The sequence below is a fragment of the Mobula birostris genome, chromosome 5 (genome assembly GCF_030028105.1).
Source record: "Mobula birostris isolate sMobBir1 chromosome 5, sMobBir1.hap1, whole genome shotgun sequence".
NCBI classification, from domain to species: domain Eukaryota; kingdom Metazoa; phylum Chordata; class Chondrichthyes; order Myliobatiformes; family Myliobatidae; genus Mobula; species Mobula birostris.
In genome coordinates this window covers 131,238,196-131,262,477 of record NC_092374.1, presented here as the reverse complement: position 1 = coordinate 131,262,477, position 24,282 = coordinate 131,238,196, and the positions used below count along the sequence as shown (strand labels likewise).

At 38.4% G+C, this 24,282-nt stretch overlaps 1 protein-coding gene across 9 annotated transcripts in view; it reads right to left on the bottom strand.

Moving 5' to 3' along the window:
* The window catches only part of clasp1a (cytoplasmic linker associated protein 1a), a 296,574-nt gene that overhangs the window by 164,391 nt on the left and 107,901 nt on the right, over nucleotides 1-24,282 (bottom strand). For all 9 annotated transcript variants that reach the window (XM_072258680.1, XM_072258685.1, XM_072258683.1 and 6 more), the window contains exon 9: nucleotides 10,236-10,388. In XM_072258680.1, the coding sequence (XP_072114781.1) occupies nucleotides 10,236-10,388 (153 nt within the window). The remainder of the gene's footprint in view (nucleotides 1-10,235; nucleotides 10,389-24,282) is intronic.

Genomic DNA, 24,282 nt, shown 5'->3' with positions numbered 1-24,282 from the left:
CAGACACCAACAGAATCAACAAACTCATTCGTAAAGCCAGTGATGTTGTGGGGATGGAACTGGACTCTCTGACGGTGGTGTCTGAAAAGAGGATGCTGCCTAAGTTGCATGCCATCCTGGTCAATGTCTCCCATCCACTACATAATGTACTGGGTGGGCACAGGAGTACATTCAGCCAGAGACTCATTCCACCAAGATGCAGCACTGAGCGTCATAGGAAGTCATTCCTGCCTGCGGCCATCAAACTTTACAACTCCTCCCTTGGAGGGTCAAACACCCTGAGCTAAAAGGCTGGTCCTGGACTTATTTCATAATTTACTGGCATAATTTACATATTACTATTTAACTATTTATGGTCCTATTACTATTTATTATTTATGGAGCAACTGTAACGAAAACCAATTTCCCCCGGGATTAATAAAGTATGACTATGACTATTATGGTTTTAGCTTTAATCAGTTAGACCTACAGAAGTTCTATATGTGTATTAGTGACTAAATGCCAACATTAGCTAAAAATCCTATTTCTTTAACAGTGACAATCTCTGGTCTCAGGTAAGAACTTAATTGTCTACTGTGGTCCAGATGAACAGAATACAAAACGTATCTGATTTAATCTCTAATCACTGCTCAGTTAATCAGCTTTAGGTGACGTCAGTACCTCAGAATCAGGAATTTAACATGAGGTCTTGCCCAATTGCTTTAAAAACCGCTATTGAAATGTATGCAACTTTTGACTATGGTAAAATGGCCTAATTCTGCTTCTATATGTTATAAAATATGAGTTGAGCTACAGTAACCCTTCAAAGTGCTAGTACTCATCATTTGCATTGAGACACAAATCACAATTTGAAGCCTGTCAGTACAACATTAATTGTACCCCAACTTATTCACTTCAGAAAATAAGGGTAAGCCTGTAAATGTGGGAAATCAGAATTTAAAAAAAGGTGTTCCAAACACAGCACACGATTCTTAAATATTTTCAAGAACAACTATTTTTCCAAAGGAAATTGGGCTTTTCAACCTATTGAAATAACTATGGCTCTCTTTTACAGTTTATTATTCAGCTGCTAGAGTAGTCCCAATATTTACATCAAGAATAATGAGTTCGGAAAAATTAAAACACTTGATTTTTTAAAACCAACGCAACCCGGTGATTTCATAGACAGCAAAAGTTTTATCCATACAAGAAATTAATTGCATATTCCAATAATTCAATATTTGAAGGAAGTGTGATAAATACAGACAAGCATGGCCAACATAAAGATCCGAATAAACTCCAAAACCTTCCTACAATCTGTATTTGCCATCTTTGCCATAACATATCTGGAATGTTCTGTTTGAGTCCCACTCCGTCGGCTCCCCAGGAGTTTATACAGCTGCATCAATGCCATTAATGCTCTTGCCTAACTTTGTAAATTTTCTTTCATGTTGTTGCCAACTTCCACCCATCCATCTCCTTCAAACACTCACACTCTTCTCATCAAAGTCTCAGCAATTCCTTTTCTGGAAATAGACAAGAAAATAAAAGCCATTGCTTGAGCACCTTTTCCCCTGCACTGTTGGTTCAAGGGCATTACCCATTCTCACCATTATTATTTTTCTAAATTGATATGAAAGGTATTGCATATTCTAACTTTTTTTCTTCATAAGGATTTCATTATCGTATGTATTTCTGGAACATCTGCCTCATCCTCCATACCTTTTCCCCCACTACCTCTTCACAGTACCACAATAGGCTTAACCTCCACAATAACAGCCTACTTGCAGAATGGAGCATGATTTGTCATGCGTACCAATCCCACTTTCCATCCATCTCAGCATACTGAAAGGAGCAGTACTTACACAGGACTCTGGCTCACTATCTACTACATTCCTTTCCTACCCAACACATGAAGTATGGAATGCAACAAGTGCCATCAATCACTTCCATCCTGATTCCCAAATTCAAAGTAACTTTATTATTAAACTCCATATATGTCACCATATTGTAACCTGAGGTTCAATTTCTTACAGGCATTCACAGTAGAACAAAAAAAAATCAATGAAAACTACAAAGACTAAATGCATAAAAGACAAACTGCGTACATACAGAACAAGAGAAGTAGAGTCCTTGAAAGTGAGTCCATAGGGTATGGAATCAGTTCAGCGTTGATGTAAGCAAAGTTATTCACACTGTTTTAGGGGCCTCGTTGTTGAAGGGTAATACTTACCAGCACATAAGCAGGATTGTAAATGGACTTTGAACTAAACAGAGGAGAGGTAGGCTCCAAGAATTTTTTATTTAATAAATCAAAAGGAAATAAGCGAGTGATAACATAGGACAGTGAGGGGAAAACTGACAAGTGTGATATGCTGAAGAAAATGTGAACTAAAGTACTCAGAATAGAGAAAATCCAGAATTAGCAAAACATGTTAAAAAAAAACTTTAATGCTCTTTATTTAAAGGTATTTGCAAGTAGATAGCACCGAACTGAATGTGGTTCCAGCACAACAGGACTGGGTACTCAATATTCCAGGTTAAATGATATTCTAAAAGAATGAGTCAAAAAGAGAGCAGCATTGTTAATCAAGGAAGCTATCAGAACAATGTTGAAAGTGGATAGTAATGTAGAATTAGTTTGGATTAAAATTATGAACAGGGGAAAGGAGACATAAGTGGGCATTAGACCATAAATGGGGAAGTAGCAACGTTGGAAGAAACTGCAACTGTCACTGAATACCTAAAGTTGCAAAGGTATTGTAGAAGAATTTGAGAGTGGCTCAAGAATTTTTTTTGTTTCCTAAAAAAGTACATTTAAGAAATCTACCTGGAAATGAGCCAATTTAGATTTTGTCATGAGTAAATAGAAAGGACTATTCTGACACCTTGTGGCTAAGAATCCCCTAGAGCAGGGTTTCCAACATTTTTTCTGTCATGGACCCCTACCATTAAATGAGGGGATCGTGGACTCCAGGTTGGGAACCCCTACCCTAGAAGATAGTGAGACCATGATACAAGTCAGGGTGTAGTGAGGGTGAACATCAGATGACCAAAATCATTGCCTTCAATTTAACTAAAATGGTATAAAGGTGGAGTTGTCGAAAGTGGATTGAGAAAGTTAGTTAAGGGACACATCTGTATCACAACTTGACAACTGTTCAGTGTACAGGTAACACTCAGCTGGAATATATTCTTTGAGAAGGCAGGATTCCACAAGAAAGGGACACAATTGTGGTTTACAAAGGAGATCGAGGAGGATATTAAATCAAAAAATTGGGCATGAAAAGTGGAAAAAGCTGGTGGCAGGTGAGAAGATCGCAATGATTTTAGGATCTAGCAGCAAAAGACTAAAAAGTTCATGAGAAAATCGTTTTAAGAGAAAACCTGCACATAGTAACAAAACTACGAGAAAGCAGATTAGGTGTGGGACTTTTGGAAAATATGCTTGACAAATTAATAACAAAACAAAGATTTGGCAAATATGTTAAATGGATTTTTTTCTTCAATCTTCATTATGGAGGATATTGCAGATATCCCCAAGATAGTTGAATTAGAGTAGCTCTAATTTTTTTTAAATCCTCCCTCTCACAGTGAATAGAGTAGCAAAAAAAATTGGATAAAGGTAAACAAATTGCCATGAACTGATGCCCTGCATTCAAGGGTTTTAAGTGGCTGAAAACATTGGTTGACATTTTTTTTCTAAAACTTGCTTAATTCAGCAGATTGTTCTCCTTTCTTGTGGAATCCTATTTTCCAAGGCAGTTTCTAGGTTATTACTAGGTTTCATTCTAAGAATTGTTTGTAACCCAAATTGCTCACAAGTCATAAATAAGCAGTGTATATGAGAAAAGATCACAGACTCAGCTGCTATAGAAGAGACATCAGGCACAGAAAGAGTGGCTGTCAGCCAAACTCTGACTCTCAGTGAATGAGGGAGTGAGCCTGCTCTGTACTCTCAGCTCAACCCAACTTTTGATTACTGTGGTTCAGGGTATATATGCTACCCTGATGCCCTAATAGAATTTAATTAAACCTAGTCAGAGGGGTTTTTCAAAAGATAAAATTACATTTGACAAATTTGCTCAAATCTTTGAAGATGTGACAGGGAATATTGATGGCAAGGAACCTACAAATGTAATATATTTAGATTTTCAAGGAGACGTGCATAAGTAAAGGACAAAGGTATTGGAGGATATAATAGTATGGATTGAAAACTGGTTTTCCTCATAGCAAACAAACTGTTGGAATAAGTGGGTCCTTTTCAGGCTGGAAAAGATATTTGAATGTTCATTAAGTGCACAAATAATCTGAATGCATGGTTTCAGAGTTTGTTGATGATACCAAAACAGGTACTGCCAATGTTGTGATGAGGACACAATAGTTCTGAAGATACAGACAAAGTGACTGATTGGGCAGAAACCTCCTAATGGAGTTTAATCTGGGGAAGAGTTTTGTTTTGCTTATTGAAGCATGACCCAAGTGTGAAGTTCAGAAGGATGCAAATATTCCAATGAATGATTCACAGAATGTTAGGATGTGGGTAGAAGAATGGAAGCAAATGGAATTTTGGATTTTATTGCAAAGGGGTTGGGTGTTAACTGTAGGGAGGTTTTCTGACAATTGAACAAAGTGTTGGAGGGCCACATCTCAAGTACTTTTCTAGCTCTGGAGGTGCTATTTTATGCGTACAGGTCAACCTTCACTAATCCAACTACCTGTAAACCCGTTCCTTCGATAATCCGGCCCTGATTATGCTTAATGTGATCCTTCTTTAATTCGGCATTTTCACTAATCCAGCACTCCTCAGGTCCCAATGGTGCTGGATTAGTGAAGGTCGACCTGTAGTTCGTTTTGTACAAACATCATTTCCTGGTCATTGCTGTTTTTTTTTTTTTTTTTTTTTTTTTAAATGGTTTTCTGCACAATTTGGATTTCAACTTACAGCACACGTGATAGAAAGACATCCATCTCCATTTGCCCTTGAAATAGCTGCAACTGTGAGTCTTAAGTTTTCGTGATATTGGTGAACATTTAGAAGATGCACTTTCAAGGAAGTAGTATCTTTATTGTTCAACACTATTAAGCAATCGTCCACGCCACTAGTTCACCCTAGCCCACGGTGTAGCTAAAAAACGTTGCATGTGTGTATTACCTTCACACTGATTGTGAGATTAATCAAGAATATTAGTATATTTAGACGTCTGACGATTATGTGTTAAATTTAATATTTGGTTTACAAATATTTCTGCAGTTTCACAAAGTTTTCTCACCAAAATCCCTGAAGAAAGCTTCTGGCTCAGGTGATTTTTGAAAAGATGTTTAATACTCTGCCTAGCTTTGTACACAAAGGCAGTACAAATATTGTGCACTGTTCTGCTCCTTTTATCCAAAAAAAACTACACAGAGCTTTGGAAGCAACCCACAAGAGACCCGCCAGGTTAATTCTAGGTTTAAAGTAATGTCCTTTCAGGAGCTGTTTAACTTGGATTCCTTGGAGTTTAGAAAAATGAAGAGTGAACTTATTCAAGCAAAAGATCCTGAGGAGGCTTGATAGGGTAGATTGAGACGTTTTTCATCACTAATGACTCTCACCATCCAGGACATGCCCTTTTCTCATTGCTACCATTGGGGAGAAGGTACAGGAGGTTCCAGATGCACACTCAATGTTTTGGGAACAACTTCTTCCCATTCATCATCCAATTTCACCACGAATCCGTGAACATTCTCACTATTTTGTTCTCCTTTTCCATTATTTATTATTATTTTATATACACAGTGGTCACTTTATTAGGCACTTCCTGTACTCAACAAAGTGACCACTGAGTGTATTTTCTTGGTCTTCTGCTGCTGTAGCCCACCCATTTCCAAGCTTCGACGTGGTGTGTGTTCAAAGATGCACCTCAAATACTTACTCATTACAACAGAGTAAGTATTTAAGTTACTGTCGCTTTCCTGTTCCTCTCTCACTAATAAAAGAATTTGTGTCCACAGAACCATGAAGGGTCCTGGCTTGAAAGGTCAACTGTACTTTTCTCCATAGATGCTGCCTGGCCTACCGAGTTCCTCCAGCATTTTGTGGATTTCCAACATCTGCAGATTTTCTCGTTTGCTCACTGGATTTTCTTTGTTCTTTGTACCATTCTCTATAAACTCTAGACACTGTCGTATGTGAAAATCCCAGGAGATTAGCAATTTCTGAGATAGTCAAACCACCCTGTTTGGCAGGGTCACCATCACTTAAATCATATCTCTTCCTCATTCTGATATTTGGCCTGAGCAACAACTGAATTTCTTGACTATGTCTGCATACTTTTATGCATTAAGTTGCTGCTGATTAGATATTTGCATTAAGAGCAGGTGGGCACATGTACCTAATAAAGCAGCCACTGAGTAAATTTCTTATTATAATTTACAGTAATTTATGTATTGCATGTACTGCTGCTACATAACAAATTTTATGGCATACATCAATTATAATAAACCTGATTCTGATTTCACTTATGGGAGATTCAAGAACAAGAGGAACAAGTTACAAAATGAGGAGGCCAGTCATTTCTAACTCTGCTGCATAGAAATTTTCTCTAGTTAATCATAGGAATTCTCTTCCCTTAAACGGTGGTACAAGTCTGATGATTTAACATAGAGGTAGGTAAATATTAGCAAGACTGGGGAACAGAGAATTATGGGAACTAGCACAGAAGAGGAGATAAGACAAGCATAGATGAGCAGTGATCATATTGAATAGGGGGTGAGTGGGGCAGACCAGAAGGGCCTAGCAGATCATTTCTACTCCAAATTTTCTTGAGTTCTTTCTCTATGGACATTTTTGTATTTAGATAACAGGAAGTGTGGTCTAGAGTGAATAAATGATTGGGCGAATCACTTAAAATTGCAGTGTCACTCAATGAACAAATTGGAATCGTCTCAAGCTTCAGTAATTCTACAACTATATTTTCCAGAATTTAGACCAAAAACAACAGAATTGATTTTAAGATACCATTGTAAATATCAATCTCCCAAAGATCCCACAGGCAATTTAAATATATTTTAATCAGAAATTTTTAAACACAATGCTCGAGAGTTTGGAAATTGGCTTTATTCCCTAAGGTAATTGTTTCCCAATCCTAAGGAATCAGAACGTTCTCCTGGGATTATTTAAAGCAGTAGGAGTCCGTATATTTGGGCTGTAATTGTTAATGGAAAACAGGCGATACGTTTGCTTGATTTTCCAGAGTTTTTGAGAAGATAATGGGGATAAGTACATGCAAGTTTCTAGTTACATACTAATCTGGAAGTGAAAAAAAATTGTTCAACTCTAGCAATTAATGTATTAAGCCAAATAGGGTTTTATACAATCAGAGCTTGGGTTTCTATATTCTTGAATTTTCGGATACAAACCAAAAATAAGATTTGTAATTAGTTATTAAGGGAAGAGGTTTTGCAAAGATGCCTATTAATAACAAAAAACAGCATGTTTGAATCTTTTAACAATGAAAAATTTCGATGTCCAACATTTGATAGATTAGCATCAATTTAAGAATAAACAGCATTACCATTTACAATATTTCTGAAATAGAATCTTAAAGGCCACTTTCTGCGTGCAATTATTAAAATTAACAATTATTCACCATAACAGGGATGTCTACATTATTCAAAGTAAGAGGAGAAGTGCTGACTTTTAAGGTACTGAGACAGCTCCAAGCAAATATTTTATCTTAAGAAAATTTGTATTGTATTTTTCTTGGGCAAGTATGAAGAAAATTAAAAGTGATGTTATTTCAAGATCACATTTCCAATATTGCCAAACAGCCAAAGACCTTATTAAATAAGCTGACAACAAAAAAAAAAGGGACAAAAGGGAGGCAGTGGATGCCATTTACTTAGATTTTCAGAAGACATTTGATAAGGTGCCTTACATGAGGCTGCTTAAGATAAAATCCTGTGGTGTAACAAGAAATATACTGGCATGGATAAAGGAATGAATAACAGGCAGGAGGCGAGTGGGAATAAAGGGGTTGGCTGCCAGTGACTAGTGGTGTTCCTCAAGGGTCAGTATTGGAATTGCTACTTTTCACATTCTTTATCAATAATTTAGATACTGAAATTGATGGCTTTGTTGCAAAGTTTGCAGATGATACGAAGATAGGTGGAGAGGTAGGTAGTGCTGAGGAAGCAATGTGATTGCAGCAGGACTTAAACATATTGGAAGAATAGACAAAAATGTGCCAAATGGAATATAGTGTTGGAAAATGTACAGTTCAGCATTCAACACCATAATTCCCTCAAGGCTTGACAAGAAGCTCAGACACCTCTGCCTTCACCTTGCCTTGTGCAGCTGGATTCTAGACTTCTTGTTAGATGGCCAGCAGGTGGTAAGAGTGGGCTCCCTCACCTCTGCCCCTCAACACAGGCACCCCTCAGGGCTGTGCCCCAAGCCCCCTCCTTTACTCTCTGCCTACCCATGACTATGTCACCACCTACAGCTCCAACCTGCTAATTAAATTTGATGATACTACACTGATTAACCAAATCTCAAACAATAATGAAGCAGCCTACAGAGAAGAACTCATCACCCTGACAGAGTGGTGTCAAGAAAACAACCTCTCCCTCAATGTCGCAAAAACAAAGTAGCTGGTTGTGGACCACAGGAGGAATGAAGACAGGCTAACCCCTATTGACATCAATGGATCTGGAGTTGAGAGGGTGAAGGGCTTTAAGTTCCTCGGCATACATATCACCGAGGATCTTGCATGGTCTGTTCATACCGGCTGTGTGGTGAAAAAGGCACAACAGCGCTTCTTTTACCTCAGACTGTTGAAGAAGTTTGGTATGGGCCCCCAAATCCTAAGAACTTTCTTCAGGGGCACAATTGAGAGCATCCTGACTAACTGCATCACTACCTGGTATAGGAACTGTACTTCCCTCAATCGCAGACTCTGCAGAGTGGTGCGGACATCCCAGCGCATCTGTAGATGTGAACTTCCCATTATTCAGGATATCTACAAAGACAGGTGTGTAAAAAAGGCCCGAAGGATCATTGGGGACCTGAGTCACCCCAACCACAATCTATTCTATTTGCAACCATCCGGGAAATGGTACCTCAGCATTAAAGCCAGGACCAACAGGCTCTGGGACAGTTTCTTCCATCAGGCCATCAGACTGATTAACTCAAAGCTGATTTGAGTGTATTTCTATGTTATACTGACTGTTCTATTGTACATACTATTTATTATAAATTATAATTTGCACATTGCACATTTAGATGGAGAACTAACGTAAAGATTTTTACTTATGTATATGAAGGATGCAAGTAAAGTCAATTCAATCCAATAATACATCTTGGTAAAAGGAACAATGGTGTAGACTATTAACTAAATTCAAACATCAGAGGTGCAAAGGGACTTTGGAGTCCTCGTGCAAGACTCCCAGGAGGTTATCTCACAGGTTGTGTCCAGGGTAAAGACAAATGCAATGTTGGCATTTATTTCAAGGGAAATAGAATATAAAAGCAAAGAGATAATGCTGAGCCTTTATAAGACACTAGTCAGGCTGCATTTTGAGTATTTTCAACAGTTTTGGGCCCCATATCTCAGAAAGGATGTATTGTAATTGAAGAGAGTCCAGAGGAGGTTCACAAGGATGATTCTGGGAATGAATGGATTAACATATGAAGAACATTTGGTAGCCTTGGGCCTGTACTCACTGGAATTTAGAAGAATGCGTGGGGATCTCATTGAAACCTACCAAATGTTGAAAGGACTAGATAAAGTAGATGAGGAGAAGATGTTTCCTCCAGTGGGGCTATCCAGACTAGAGGGTACAGCCTCAAAATTGAAGGGCAACCTTTCAGAACAGAAGTAAAGAGTAATATTTTTTAAGCCAAAGAGTGGTAAATTTGTGGAACGCTCTGCCACAGACCATGGTGGAGGCCAGGTCCATGGGTATATTCAAAGCAGAAGTTGACAGATTCCTGATTGGTTGGTGCACCCAGGGATATGGTGAAAGCACAGGTGTATGGGCTTGAATGGGATCCGGGATCAGCCATGATGAAACAGCATGATGTGCTGAACGGCCTAATTCTGCTCCTATGTCTTATTATGGAAATTAATGAACAATTGGAATCAGAATTATCCAATCAATTGATTAAATATTTATGTAAACATATTGGGAGGAATATTACATTTCCTATAAATTTTATGTTATCACGTGCAAATTTTACAGAAACAAAGAAAACAAAATAAAGTTTCAATTACTTGTAGTACTCTTCCAGCCAACTGCAGACGAACCTGGTCGACGACTTGTACTCATGCCAACAGGACGTCGTGAACCATGAGCTTTTGAAGACGTGGAGCTGGCAGATGATGGCCTGTTACCATCCACAGATTCTTCATCATCAAAGTTTTTATCTGGATATGAAAAAATATGAAAATTTCTTTAATCAGCATTTCAGAATAAGTTTCATTATAAAGCCATCGCCTAACACTAATTAATAGAACAGAGATCATTAGGCATTGCTGATCTATTATTTAGTGACTTCTCTCTACTTTCAAAACAGCATCTGAATATCAAAGACTGAACAATGCATTCTTTAAAAAACCTGTTTTTAGTTCAACACTGCACCAATACAGAGCATTCACTTACAAGCACACATTTTTTTGCAGATTAATCTTCTCATTTTCATTTGCTTTAACATTTGCAGTCACTACTTCTCCTTCCAAGGAATCTTTTTACAATCAATCCAAATGATCAGTCATACTACCATATGCTATAAACATGCAGTATCTGATGAACATAGACAGTTATACATCCTGCATATAAATATCACTGAAACTTGCACGAACACCAAGCAGAATAACATCCAGAAGGTCTGCAAGTCTTAAGGTAGAAGGGTAATATAACCTGGTTTTTAAGTCTTTATGGTAATGTTACCATAAGAACAGAGAAAGGCAATCCCTGTGATCAGAACACACTGCTAGTGCCCAGCTAAAGAATCCCATGGGAGGAATTGTTTTCTTCCTTTCACACAATGTCTCAAAGGACTATATCTCAACACAAACAAAAGAGACTGCAGATGCTGATTTGTTCACTGTGGATTCAAGCTTCCAGGCTTGGAGATGCCAAAAACAGCCAGGAGTGAAAATGAAACAATGTCACTACTTCAATACATTGGGATCTACAAAGAAGTTGAAGGTATCAATATCATCTTGAACGGTACAGTCAAAATGAAGATTTGTAGGATACAATCATTGATAGCATTGTTTGATGGCAGTCCATTATTTGCACCAGGTGTCTGCACTGATTTTGCTCATTTACAGTCAATAGAAATAAAGAATTCCTCCATCAATAACCATCAAGAACTAAAACAGTTTTATAGCACTGTAGTAGCATTGATAGTGAATTTGTTCTGTATTTCATTTAAATACATAATTTGTTACTCATTAAACAGCAGTTTGTCTTTTTTGTGAGTTTGTCAGTTTTATTTCCATGAAACTTTGGCTAATTGGGGCAGCTGCTTCATTGGGCCAAAATGTACTGGTCCCAATGTGTTCCAATTAACCTGAATCCACTGTACATTCAAAGCTAAGAATTTCTGGAATTTAGGGCAATCAGGTGAAAAGTAAAATCAAAAGCAAGATCATACCAGGCATCATCTACGTGAAAAAAAGAACAGGCTTAAGGAACAAGATGGCTTACCATGGTTCTTATTTAAGTAGTGACAACAGTGAGCTTTGTTACAAGTTAGTAAAAAAAAAATCACCATTTGTCAAAAATCAGTGGGTTAAGAAAGATATGAACCCATTTCTAGAGCAAAATTTAACCTCCATGCTCCTTCAGAATATTGGAAAAGACTTCAAATGTGAAGAAAACTTGTGTTTTCAAGTCAGTCATTGTCAGAACTCAGCAGCATCATTTAGGCTGCTATTCAAAATATTCAAGTCACAGATACATGTGCAAAATTCAACCTGACATTCCAGGGCAATGTCCAAAGGATGACTAAACTAAAGTTGTAACCACTCTTGCATGGAAAATATCCTCCTAGACCTCTAGCATTTTCAAATCAACTTTACAATAAATTTCACAGAACTGCAAATTGTGATGGGCTTATTTATTTGCTGCTTATGCACCCCGAAGATTAACTTCATTAGCAAATGGTCACAATTTACAAGCACAAGTCATAAAATTCTGCACACCAGATTACAGATTTATGTCTGAGGCCTTGCTTTGAAGCTTATAATTTAAATACATTGAGTTTTATAATGCAGCATTTGCAACATTAAGTCCAAGTTTTGGAAAATTAGATCACTCTTCGATCCTACTTTTGCCGACGTACAGGCAGAAGCTGAAACAAGAGGCGGCCATAGTTAAAACAGTCCACTGTTGGTTCAACCAATCGTTCTCCATGCTGCAGGACTGCTTCAATGACATCGAATGGAATGTCTTCTATGACGAGGATGTCTCCGAGCTTACGGATGGAGTCACGTGCTTCACAACAATGTTGTCCCCCAGAAGTCGGTCAGGGTCTTCCCGAACCAGAAACCCTGGATCAAGTTCCATGCCAGCAGCACTTGCTGCGCAACACAGAACTTACACTGCTGGCAATCAGCAGGAGCTCATGAAAAGCAGCTACTATCTGCGCAAAACAAAACAACACAGGGACAAGATTGAGTTAAGATTCACAATGAATAGCACATGTGACTTGTGGCAAGGGTTGCAGACCATTGCAGACGTCAAAGCCAAGCGTTGTGGTGCCGCCGACATCGCAGCCTGTCCCAGATTAGCTTAATCGCTTTCACACTCAGTTCAATGTCGCAAATTCTGAGCCTCCGAGGAAAGCTACCGCTACTACCTGCAACGCACATAGAAGTTGCTGGCGAATGCAGCAGGCCAGGCAGCATCTATAGGAAGAGGTACAGTCGACATTTCGGGCCGAGACCCTTTGTCAGGACTACCAGACTACTACCTGCAACCTGGTCATCTCTGAGGCTGAGGTACACGGGTGTTTCCAATGAGTGGATAGTCGCATGGCTGCAGGACCAGAGGGCAAATGCTTTGAAAGGCTGGTCAAGGACTACATCTGCAGTATTCTACCACCCAAACTGGACCCCCTCCCCCCCACACAATTCACCTACCGACACAACCAATCGATAGACAACACAATAGCTGCTGCTCTAAATACCATCCTTACACAGCTGGAGAAGAATGCTTATGTGAGAATGTTGTTCTTGGACTACAGTTCAGCATTCACCACCATAATTCTATCCAGGCTCGACAGGAAGTTCAGCCTTGACCCTGCCTTGTGCAGCTGGATCCTTTCAGATTGCCAGCAGGTGGTAGGAGTGGGCTCCCTCACCTCCACCCCTCTGACTCTCAACACAGGAGCCCCTCAGGGCTGTGTACTAAATCACCTCGTTTACTCTTTGTATACCCATGACTGTGTCGACACCCACAGCTCTAATCTGCTAATTAAATTTGCCAATGACACTACATTGATTGGTATTATCTCAAACAATAACAAGGTGGCCTACAGGGAAGAAGTCATCAGTGGTGTCAATAAAACAATCTCTCCCTTAATGTCACAAAAACAAAGGAGCTGGTTGTAGATTACAGGAGGAATGGAGACAGGCTAACCCCTATCGACATCAATGGATCTGGGGTTGAGAGGGTAAACAGCTTTAAATTCCTCGGCATCCACATCACCGAGGACCTTATGTAGTCTGCACACACTTTTCTGAAGCAGCAGAGGTTGATAGGAGATCTGATACTTATAAGGTTATGAGAGACATAAATAGATTTGACAGTATCTTTTCCCCCAAGTTTGAAATGTCTTAATACCAGAGAGCATACATTTACGATGAAGGTATAATTTCAAAGATGTGAGAGGCAAGTTGTTTATTTTAAGTGATGGGTGCCTGAAATGTGCTGCCTGGGGCATTGATAGAGGCAGACACATGAGAGACTTTAAAGAGATCTTTAGATAAGCATGTGAATGTGAGGCAAACAGACCAATAAGAACATTGTGTAGACAGATGGGATTAAATTAGTTGGCCACTTGATTTCTAATTTATTTGGTTCGGCACAACAAGGGTCAAAGTGCTTGTCTTTGTGTTGTACTGTTCTATGCTCTATACACCAACTGTGTGGTGAAAAAGGTATAACAGTGCCTCTTTCACCTCAGACAGTTGAGGAGGTTTGGTATGAGCCCCCAAATCCTAAGAACTTTCCACAGGGGCACAAATGAGAGCATCCTGACTGGCTGCATCACTGCCTGGTATGGGAACTGTACCTCCCTTAACAACAAGGTTCTGCAGAGTGGTGCAGACAGCCCAACACATCTGTAGTTATGAATTTCTCATGATTCAGGACATTTTCAAAGACAGGTGTGTAAAAAAGGCCCAAAGGATCATTGGGGACCCAAGTCACCCCAACCACAATCTATTCCAGCTGCTACCATCTGAAAAATGGTACCGCAACACAAAAGTCAGGACCAACAGGCTCCTGGACAGCTTCTTCCACTAGGCCGATTAACTCATGCTGATTTGAATGTATTTCTATGTTACATTGACTGTTCTATTTCTTATAAATTACTATGAGTGCACATTGCACATTTAGACAGAGACGTAACGTAAAGACTTTTACTCCCCGTGTATGTGAAGGATGTAAATAGTTAATTCAATTGAAATTTTTGTTGAAAGACATTATACTGCACATACATCAATGATCATATTAGCTCATGCATACTGCATTAAAAACTGGTTCAGGGAGGATGATCTAACTATTGTGCCAAATAATTGAGTATTTAATTTTAAAGAAACCAACCGTATTGCACTCAAGCACAGTGATGAATTAGGATACAAAAGTGACTTGCCACTATCAGGTGAGGCTAGTTCTGGAGAGCAGGTCTTTAGTATTCCATGCCTTTGTCAAATTTAGTGCTTGCAGCATTTCTAGAAATCACAGAGTCAACCAGATTAGGTGAACACTGACTCCTGTGATGGTGGAGATCAAGAGAAAGCCAAAAAGGGTACGCTTTTTAAAAATTGGCACTGGTGACTAAACATCATGTGGAGCAAATTGGCATTTTTCCACTTGGGTTTTGAGGATATGCCAAGTCTAGTCACAATTAGGTCAAACATGCTGAGAAGCAAACACATTGAAGATTGCTCAAACAGCACGTATGGAATAAAAAAAAAGCATTTTAAACTTCACAGAAACCAAAATTGCTGGTACATTTGGATTAAGAGGAAACCTGAAAACTAATATAAAAAGCCAGAATCTTGATGCAATTTCAATCCATAGAGAAAACTAATTTTCAGGAAAAGCAGTTATCAGCATTATGCAAACATGAGAGATTCTGCAGAAGCTGGAAAACCAGACTAACACTAGCACAAAATGCTGGAGGAACTCAGCAGGTTAGGCAGCAACTATGGAAAGGAATAAAGAGTCAATGTTTCAGGCCAAGACTCCTCATCATTACTCAAGGGAGCAGCATTATAGTGCAAGTTCAAGTTTACTTGTCATTCAACCATACATGGATACAGACAAACGAAAGTGTTCCTCTGGGCCAGGGTGCAAAACAGTACCAGCTGCAGTCATACACAGCTTGAGGCACATATAATTATGGATATAAAAATGCAGGAAACAGTCGCACACAAAAAAATATATATAGCCCCAAGCTCCTGAGTGTCATGCCCTGTAGAGTGATGGCGCATCGGATGTTGTCAGCAAGAACAAGCCCGCAGCAGTCCAATCAACACGGACTAATAAAGCCACAGACAAATGCAATCTAATTCTCATCAATCAGCCAGACTTGTGGATTATGTCCAAATATACCATTAAACCTCATTTAGCTACGATTAATATTTTCAATAACAAGAATTTCGCAGAAGTTGTGTTTTGCTACAGCAAGAGAGTGTATACCATGAAATTTACATTCAAATTACCTGAATACAAATGGGATCAATGCAAAATTGCAGAGAATAAAACATTATTATTTTGTATTTTTCTTTTTGAAAAGGATCAGATGAATCTTGGGGTCCGAGTCCATAGGACACTCAAAGCTGCTGCACAGGTTGACTCTGTGGTTAAGGCAGCATACAGTGCATTGGCCTACATCAACCGTGGGATTGAGTTTAAGCGCCGAGAGGTAATGTTTAAGCTATATAGGACCCTGGTCAGACCCCACTGAGTACTGTGCTCATTTCTGGTCACCTCACTACAGGAAGGACGTGGAAACCATAGAAAGGGTGTAGAGGAGATTTACAAGGATGTTTCCTGGATTGGGTGGCACGCCTTATGAGAATAGGTTGAGTGAACTTGGCCTTTTCTCCTTGGAGCGACAGAGGATGAGATGTGACCTGATAGAGGTGTACAAGATAATGACAGGCACTGATCGTGTGAATAGCCAGAGGCTTTTCCCCAGGGCTGAAATAGCTAGCACAAGAGGGCATATTTTTAAGGCGCTTAGAAGTAGGTACAGGGAAGATGTCAGGGGTAAGTAGTAGTAGTTGTTTTTTTTTAAATAAACGCAGAGAGTGGTGAGTGCATGGAATGGGATGCTGGCGGCAGTGGTGGAGGCGGAAACGGTAGCGTCTTTTAAGAGACTCCTGGATGGCTACATGGAACTTGGAAAAATAGAGGGCTATGGGTAAAGCCTAGGTAGTTCTAAGGTAGGAACATGTTCGACACAACTTTGTGGGCTGAAGCGCCTGTTTGTGCTGTATGTTTTCTATGTTTCTATGACAGTGGAGCAAATAAGCAGCGACATGCAATGCAGCTATTAGTGGACTTTATCAACTTTCCAGCTCTTTACTTCACCCCTCCCCCTCTCCCAGATTCACCTATCACCTACCACTTCTTCCTCCCCTTCCCCCACCTTCTTACTCTGACTTTTCATCTTTCTTTCCAGTCCTGGTGAAGGGTCTCAGCCAAAATGTCAACCGTTTATTCTTTTTAGTGATGCTGTCTGGCCTGCTGAGTTCTTCCAGCATTTTGTGTGTCTTTTTGACTACAGGGATTATGATTTCCTGTTTCTAACTTCCTCCGCACTGATGAGTTTGCTAAATTGCACATAGCATCAGGTACACAGTGCTGCAGTTCCTATCAAAATAGTGCATTTGATTACTGCATTTGAAGTGTGTGGTGTACTGCCAGTTATATTAATGTATTTTTTACAGTAATAAATGTTCAAGTAATCAATTGTCTATGTCAGTTGACATTCCACAAAATTTGGCCAATCTGTAAAATCAGTTCCTTTTTCTTTGACCATCTTACAACACTCTTTAAAACTGTTCTTGGATTCAGCAACAGAGCACTACTGATTCTCAATCATACGTGGCTTCCACGGTAAGAAGCCTGTAAACAAGCTAGAGAAATGCTTTTCCAGAGCAACTGAACTCAACCATTTCTGGGCATGATTGCTGACTGATTTCTGTGAATAACACACTTGTCAGTATTGACCTAGCCTAATTGCAGATCATACACAAGTTTGCCTCCACAAGATGCCAGTGTGGTTTTACATCCAAGAGTTCCACAATTTTCTCAGAAAAGTAGATGAAAGAAAATTACCGTGAACAGAGAAGGCTGTTACATATTGGTATTGTGGGGCAGTTTAGTCAAGCTGCTAAAGAAATTGCTCTGCACGCTGAAGCTGCTCAGTGTGATCCAATTTATTCATGGCAATACAAAGGGCAAGACTGGCTGTAAAAAGAGTAACACAGAACCCATTCAAGAACTGCGATGACGTTGACATTCCTGCGCATATTCATCCCACTGCAGTCATCATATACCATTAGCTCATCCACAGGGGACAGTTAACGATGGAAAGCTATTCAGCCTTGCCTGTGAAAATAAGGTCGAAAATATTGTGCGTCCACATGGAGTTTGACTCTAATGAGAGCCCCAAGCTTCCAATACCTATGAACACCTACTAGTAGCTAAAATAGAGACTATTTTGTCTGTAAAGATTTTGGATCAACTTTCAGTGCTGGGAGGATTGCAACACCACCACTAGTGAGCATTGATGGGTTGTTGATAGCTTCACATATGCAGGCACTAGGGTCACCAGCAATCTGTCACTTGATGCTACTAACAACAAATGCAAAGTGTCCAACTTGTAAAACCCAGGTGAACAAGAGAACATTGATGAATGAGTGCTTCCTACTTGCACAATTATGATCTCAGACAAAGTGACTGTAGGATTTTTTCCATGGTTGTAAATTATGGTGAACAGTCTAGACATAAACACAGATCCTATTGATTCACAATTAGTCAAATCTATCCAGTTTAGATAGATAGATAGATAGATAGATAGATAGATATACTTTATTGATCCCGAGGGAAACTGGGTTTTGTTACAGCTGCACCAACCAAGAATAGAGCATAACTGTAGCAATACAAAAACCACAAACAATCAAACAATATGCAAACTATGTCAGATGGAAATAAGTCCAGGACCAGCCTATGCTCAGGGTGTTTGACCCTCCACGGGAGGAGCCGCAAAGTTCGATGGCCACAGGCAGGAACAACCTCCCATGACGCCCAGTGTTGTATCCCAGTGGAATATGGCCGGAGCCCAACAGCAAAAAGTTCAATATCCGGTCTACAAACATGTTCATCAATCGTAATATGACCAGGATTGCACCATCCGTTGTTAACCAGAGAAGCAAGCCCCCAACTCCTTTACGCTTACCACTCTCAGTGCACTTCCGGTCAGCCCGGACAGTCTGGAAGGCCTCCATGGAAAAGTTTTGGTCGGGTATGTTGGGTATGGTCCGGTATGAGTAATCACTTACTCATCAACCCTATCGAGTCTCCTACCATGCAGCTACTTTTTTAAAATTTTATTTTTATTTGAATAAGGAATTCACAAGTATCATGTACTTTTTTCACATGTATAACCTTTTCCATTTTTTTTATATGTATAAAACTATAATTATTTATACATTCTTAAGTACACATTGAGATGATATAAAAAGAAATTAGACACTTAAATAGATAATTATGTACAGTGGAAATTCTAATCTATTAGTCTAAGTAATGGTATTAATTGTTAAGAAAAATAGTAATAATAGTGGATTAGTAATAGATTCCATATATCTCTTCTGGATCATTCCTTCTGGTCCAAAATGATGTATGTAAGCCTATGTAACAACCATTGTTGGTGTTTATATCCTAACTTGTTCATACTTGCTCCTGCCCCCAAACATAATTATCCAATCCCTATGTACTTATTTACTTAATTTTATCATTTTTTACCCCTTACCCAAATCTGTTCCTTTACTTGTATTAATTCTCTATTTTCCAAAAAAAAACAAAAACAGTAAACATTTAGACTAGGGGTGCTTACGTTAGCAATATTACTGTGTTGATGAGGAGAGCAGTATAAATCATTAGGAGAGTCATCTAAAGTCTGCTCACATTGGGGTTATATATTCAATCCATTTATTCCAGATTTGATAAAATTTTTCTTTTTGAGTTCTCAGGGAGTAAGTCAACTTTTCCATTTTAAATATTTCCAAGATAATTTCATGCCAGTCTTCTAATGTAGATGGTATTGGATTTAGCCACTTTCTAGTGATTGATTTCTTACTTGCCGCTAAAAGGGCCTGCAGCAACTTTATATCTTCCTTCTGTTCAAAAAACAATACATGCCCCAAATAGAGCGTCTCAAAGTTCAGAGGTATCTGGGTCCTAAGTACCTTAACTAATGTTCTATGAATACCTTCCCAATATAGACTTAATTTAGGACAATCCCAGAAAATATGGAAATGATTTGCCTCCTTGGAGCCGCACCTTCTCCAACACGTCACGTTTGTATCTTTATATTTTTCCTGATATGGGGTCTTGAAGTATCTTATAATATTTTTCCAACAATGTTCTCTCCAAGTCAAAGAATTAGTCGAAGACCACTGAAAGCTGCAGATTTTCCCCCAAGCCTCCTCTGAAAGTACCAACCCCGCTTCTTTCTCCCACTTCTCTTTAATATACATTGTGTTTACATTTTTAGCATGGGAGAGTGCATTATATAATCGAGAAACTGATTTACTAGGTATTGAACCGCAAGCCGAATTAAGAATCTTGAAAAATTCTAATTCTGCTGTTGATAGGTCTGTATATCTACAACTCTAGTTAACATAATTTCGTACTTGAAGGTACCTAAAAAAGTCATTGTGTTCTAGGCCATGTTTGTCCTGCAGGATTTGGAAACTTTGTAATACTCTTTTATGTATAAATGAGAAGTAGGTTGTAAGACCTTTCTTTATCCATAGTTCAAATCTTTTATCTCCTCTTGGAAAGGAATTCGGTATCATATGCACACCATATGAAGAGTTTTAACATGTTATTAATTCCACATGAATTAACCACCTTCTGCCATATTTTTAATGTAAGATTTATCCAACTGTTTTTAAATTTTTCCAATTGGGCCATCAATCCTTTTGTCTGCTATTGAGGCCTGTAGAGGAAAACTGCCAACCAATCCAAATTCTATTTCCTTCCATCTAGCCTTCTATTCCCTATTACACCAATATAACAGAGGGGTTATCTGTGAGGCATAAAAATAATTTCTCAAGCAAGGAAGTACCGTACCTCTTCCTCCCTTCCCTAACTGTAAGGTGTTATATCAAATTCTAGGTTTCTTTCCTTGCCAGATAAAGCGGGAAATCCATTTGTCCCATTCCCTGAATTGATTATCATCCACCTCCAGAAGTAAAGTACGGAAAAGATACAGTAACCGAGGAAGAATATTCATTTTTATAGTATTTATCCTTGAATTTAAACTTAAAAAGGGGATAAGATTCCATCTATGCATATCTGCTTTTATCTCTGAGATTAATGGCCCATAATTTACCTGTGACAGCGTTGAAAGATCCTTCCGCAGGGTTATTCCTAAATATTTTAATGATTTAGCTTCCCACTTAAAATCATATGTTTCCTGCAATTTTTTGGATGGTGTATAATTTAAGGACATAACCTGCGTTTTCTTTACATTTATTTTATAACCTGATATTTTCCCAAAGTCATCCAACAGTGTAAACAATCCTATAAATGATTTTTCTGGTTCACTCAGATAGACTAAAACATCACCTGTGAATATCACTTTCTGTTCAATCCCTGCCACCTTGACACCTCTGACGATTTCGCTCTGTCTTATTAGTTGGGCAAGCGGTTCAATATAAAGCGCGAAAAGGAGAGGAGAAATTGGGCATCCCTATCTAGTGCCTCTCTCTAAAATAAAGGAGTCAAAGAGGTCCCCATTTATCTTAATTCGAGCTGTAGGGCTGTCATATAGAGTCTGAATTACTTTAATAAACTTTTCTTGAAAGCTGAATCTTCCTAACACTCTGTATAGGAATGCCCAACTAACCGAATCAAAAACTTTCTCAGCGTCTAATCCTACTACCATTGTCTCTGCCTCGTTCTTATTAACCTGTTCTAATATGTGTAGAGTTCTCCTTATGTTGTCCTGTGTTTCATTCAGCTACTTTTCAAGCCAAGACAAAACTCTGCTTCAATTTTATTGCTCTTTTTCAAATCTGTTCTAAAGCCAAGGCTTATTATATTACTTTGGTTACAACTGTAAATATTATTCCAGTGTGACTGAATCACTGCCTTTGACAAGTTGATCATTTCCTGCGATGTATATTGAATATCCCAACATTAGGTGCTCTTTCTTCTCTTATGTTGCCTATAGTGTTATTGATTTAGTGGAGCTATCTATTTCACACTGTACATTCTCCAGGTTTAGCTGTGTGTGTCTTGATTACACCCTGGAAGCATTTGAGTAATTTGTGTAAATACTGCTTTATTGAACTTCATAGCTTACTTAAAAATTATGAGATCAAATAACAGATTACAGGGAAATTGAATTACTCTTACAGGGCAGACAGGATAACATTATACATTTCAAAAAAACTGTAAGACATCTCCTGTTGAAGGTAACCAATCAGAAATCTAGTGCTTCCCATTTGTGCTACAAATACGTGCAACCTTATCCATAATAGATGTCCGACCTGACCCAAACAGCCACAATCACGTAATTTTCCTTTTTAATTTTATGCCACCTGCAGATCTCATTTCCTTTGTTTTATGGAATATTTTTTTGCTTGCAAGAAAACTAAGTATTCAAATCAGTTTCTATTTTGCTCATTGTAAATAAAGGAATGCACAAAAACAATATGAACATTTTATGGAGCCAATTAGTTCAACAGGATAACAAATTGAGATATTTGAGCATTTATGTCAGAGCAAATGTAGAAAGTTCAAAGAAACTTTATGATTAAAGTGCATATGTCTATATATACAACCCTGAAGAATACAGAAATATAGAAATACCTTATTTTTAAAACCTTTACTTAAAAAAAATGCCATTAACTTGGAGAAAATTACATTCTTTAACATTCTCAAACCTCATGTCATTTTGATAAAGGAATTTACAAACTATAACTATGCAGATATAAAAACAAAAAACTTACAAGTTTTAAACGGCAAAACTTTCTAAAGATTAAGTTCTAAGTTATACAGTCCTGTCTTAGGGCTTTTGAAATACTTTGTTGAAAGAGCAGCCAAAATTCAGCTGTTAAATTATTGCATGGTATTCAGAACCCGGGGACCAAGAACTGGATAGTATTGTGTGCAAGGACACCTCATTTATGACATGCTGCAGTTATTAATAGACGGTTATGGTACACTTTATACTACATGAAGGAACCTGTATAGCTCATAAAAGGAAAGTTAATATTTCACATGGAAGATTTACTAACTATTATTATCCAGGTTAAGTAGCACAACTTGCAGTTTGACTAGAGCCAAAATAATTTTTTTTAAATGATGACAGTTTGCAGTAGGTGAAGAATTTTAAAAGCATGCTAAAAGATGGAAAAGACTCACTGAAGACATTGAAAAGCCTAAGGTTTAGGCAGCTGAAAATATGTCCACAAGTTGTGAAACAATACAAATCAAAGATGTCCAGGAGGTGCAAATTGGAAGCATGCAGTGACTGGAAGGCAGCAGGCTGTAGGTAATTGTAAAAAGTACAGTCAGAAGTCATAAAGAAATTTTGACAATACAATGAGGACTTTAAACTAAGAAGTGTTGCCAAGGATTTGATGCAGGTCAACATGACAGACATGATAGGTAACAAAGACTTGTTGCAGATTTTCACTAACAAAATTTTGCATGATCTTAAATTTAACAATGACAAGTGAGGGAGGACAGTTAATAGCGATGCACGATTATATTAGTAACAGAAAAGCAACAAGGATAATGAAATCACAGGACTCTGGCAGTAGTCATAACACCTGCTGCAATGGTCCCCAATTACAAAGTCAGGAAGCAAGCCTGGCTCATGAAACAGGATACTCCTTCCTTCATCCAACACTGAAGAATCCTATGAATTTCCAGATAAAAGGCAAATGTCCATGTAGTTTTTGCCGCCTTTTGCCAACATACAAAAGCTGTACGTTAATGAAGTTGTGATTAATTGTAACAATTAACCTTTTATTGATTACTTTAAAATTCAATGGCAAAACATCACTGAGTCTCACTACCATTTTGTAAAGTATATATATGGCATCCTTTTTCCATCCCCTAAAGAACTTTTGATAATTTACAATAGACAAGATCAATACAACCTAATATTTCCTAGTAGTCCACGATAGATTCCATAGAATTTTTTTTTTGGAAATAATGCCAATTCAATACTCACAAATCACTTTTCGAAAAAAGTATACTCAAATAAGATGGTACTCGGTAGCTAACACAAGTGCTGAACCAGAAGGTCAGTAAAATATTGGCCTCAAATTAACAAAATTTCAACAATGAAATGTTCCAAATACCCCATAAATCTTGGTATCTGCAAGGGACCTAAATTTCTATTAAGAGAAATCTCTTCTCATTGTACCAAGGATTTATGTTTTGATGTATCTCTCCAAGCAGAGGCTGGGCACATCAATTCTTTTCTGGACAATTAAAATAGCACGTCTTGTTCTACATTATATTTTCTTTTTGAATCCTACTTTTAATTTCACATGAAAAGATGTGATAAAAGAGGTGATGAGGAAGGTGGTGGTGAAGGCAAATGCAATGTTAGCGTTCATTTCAAGAGGTCTAGAATACAGGAGCAGGGATGTGAAGCTGAGGCTTTATAAGGCACTGGTGAGGCTTCACCTTGACTATTGTTAACAGTTTTCGGCTCCTCATCTTAGAAGAGATGTATTGGCATTGGAGAGGGTCCAGTGGAGGTTCACAAGGATGATTTCAGGAATGAAAGGGTTATTATACAAGGAACGTTTGATGGCTCTG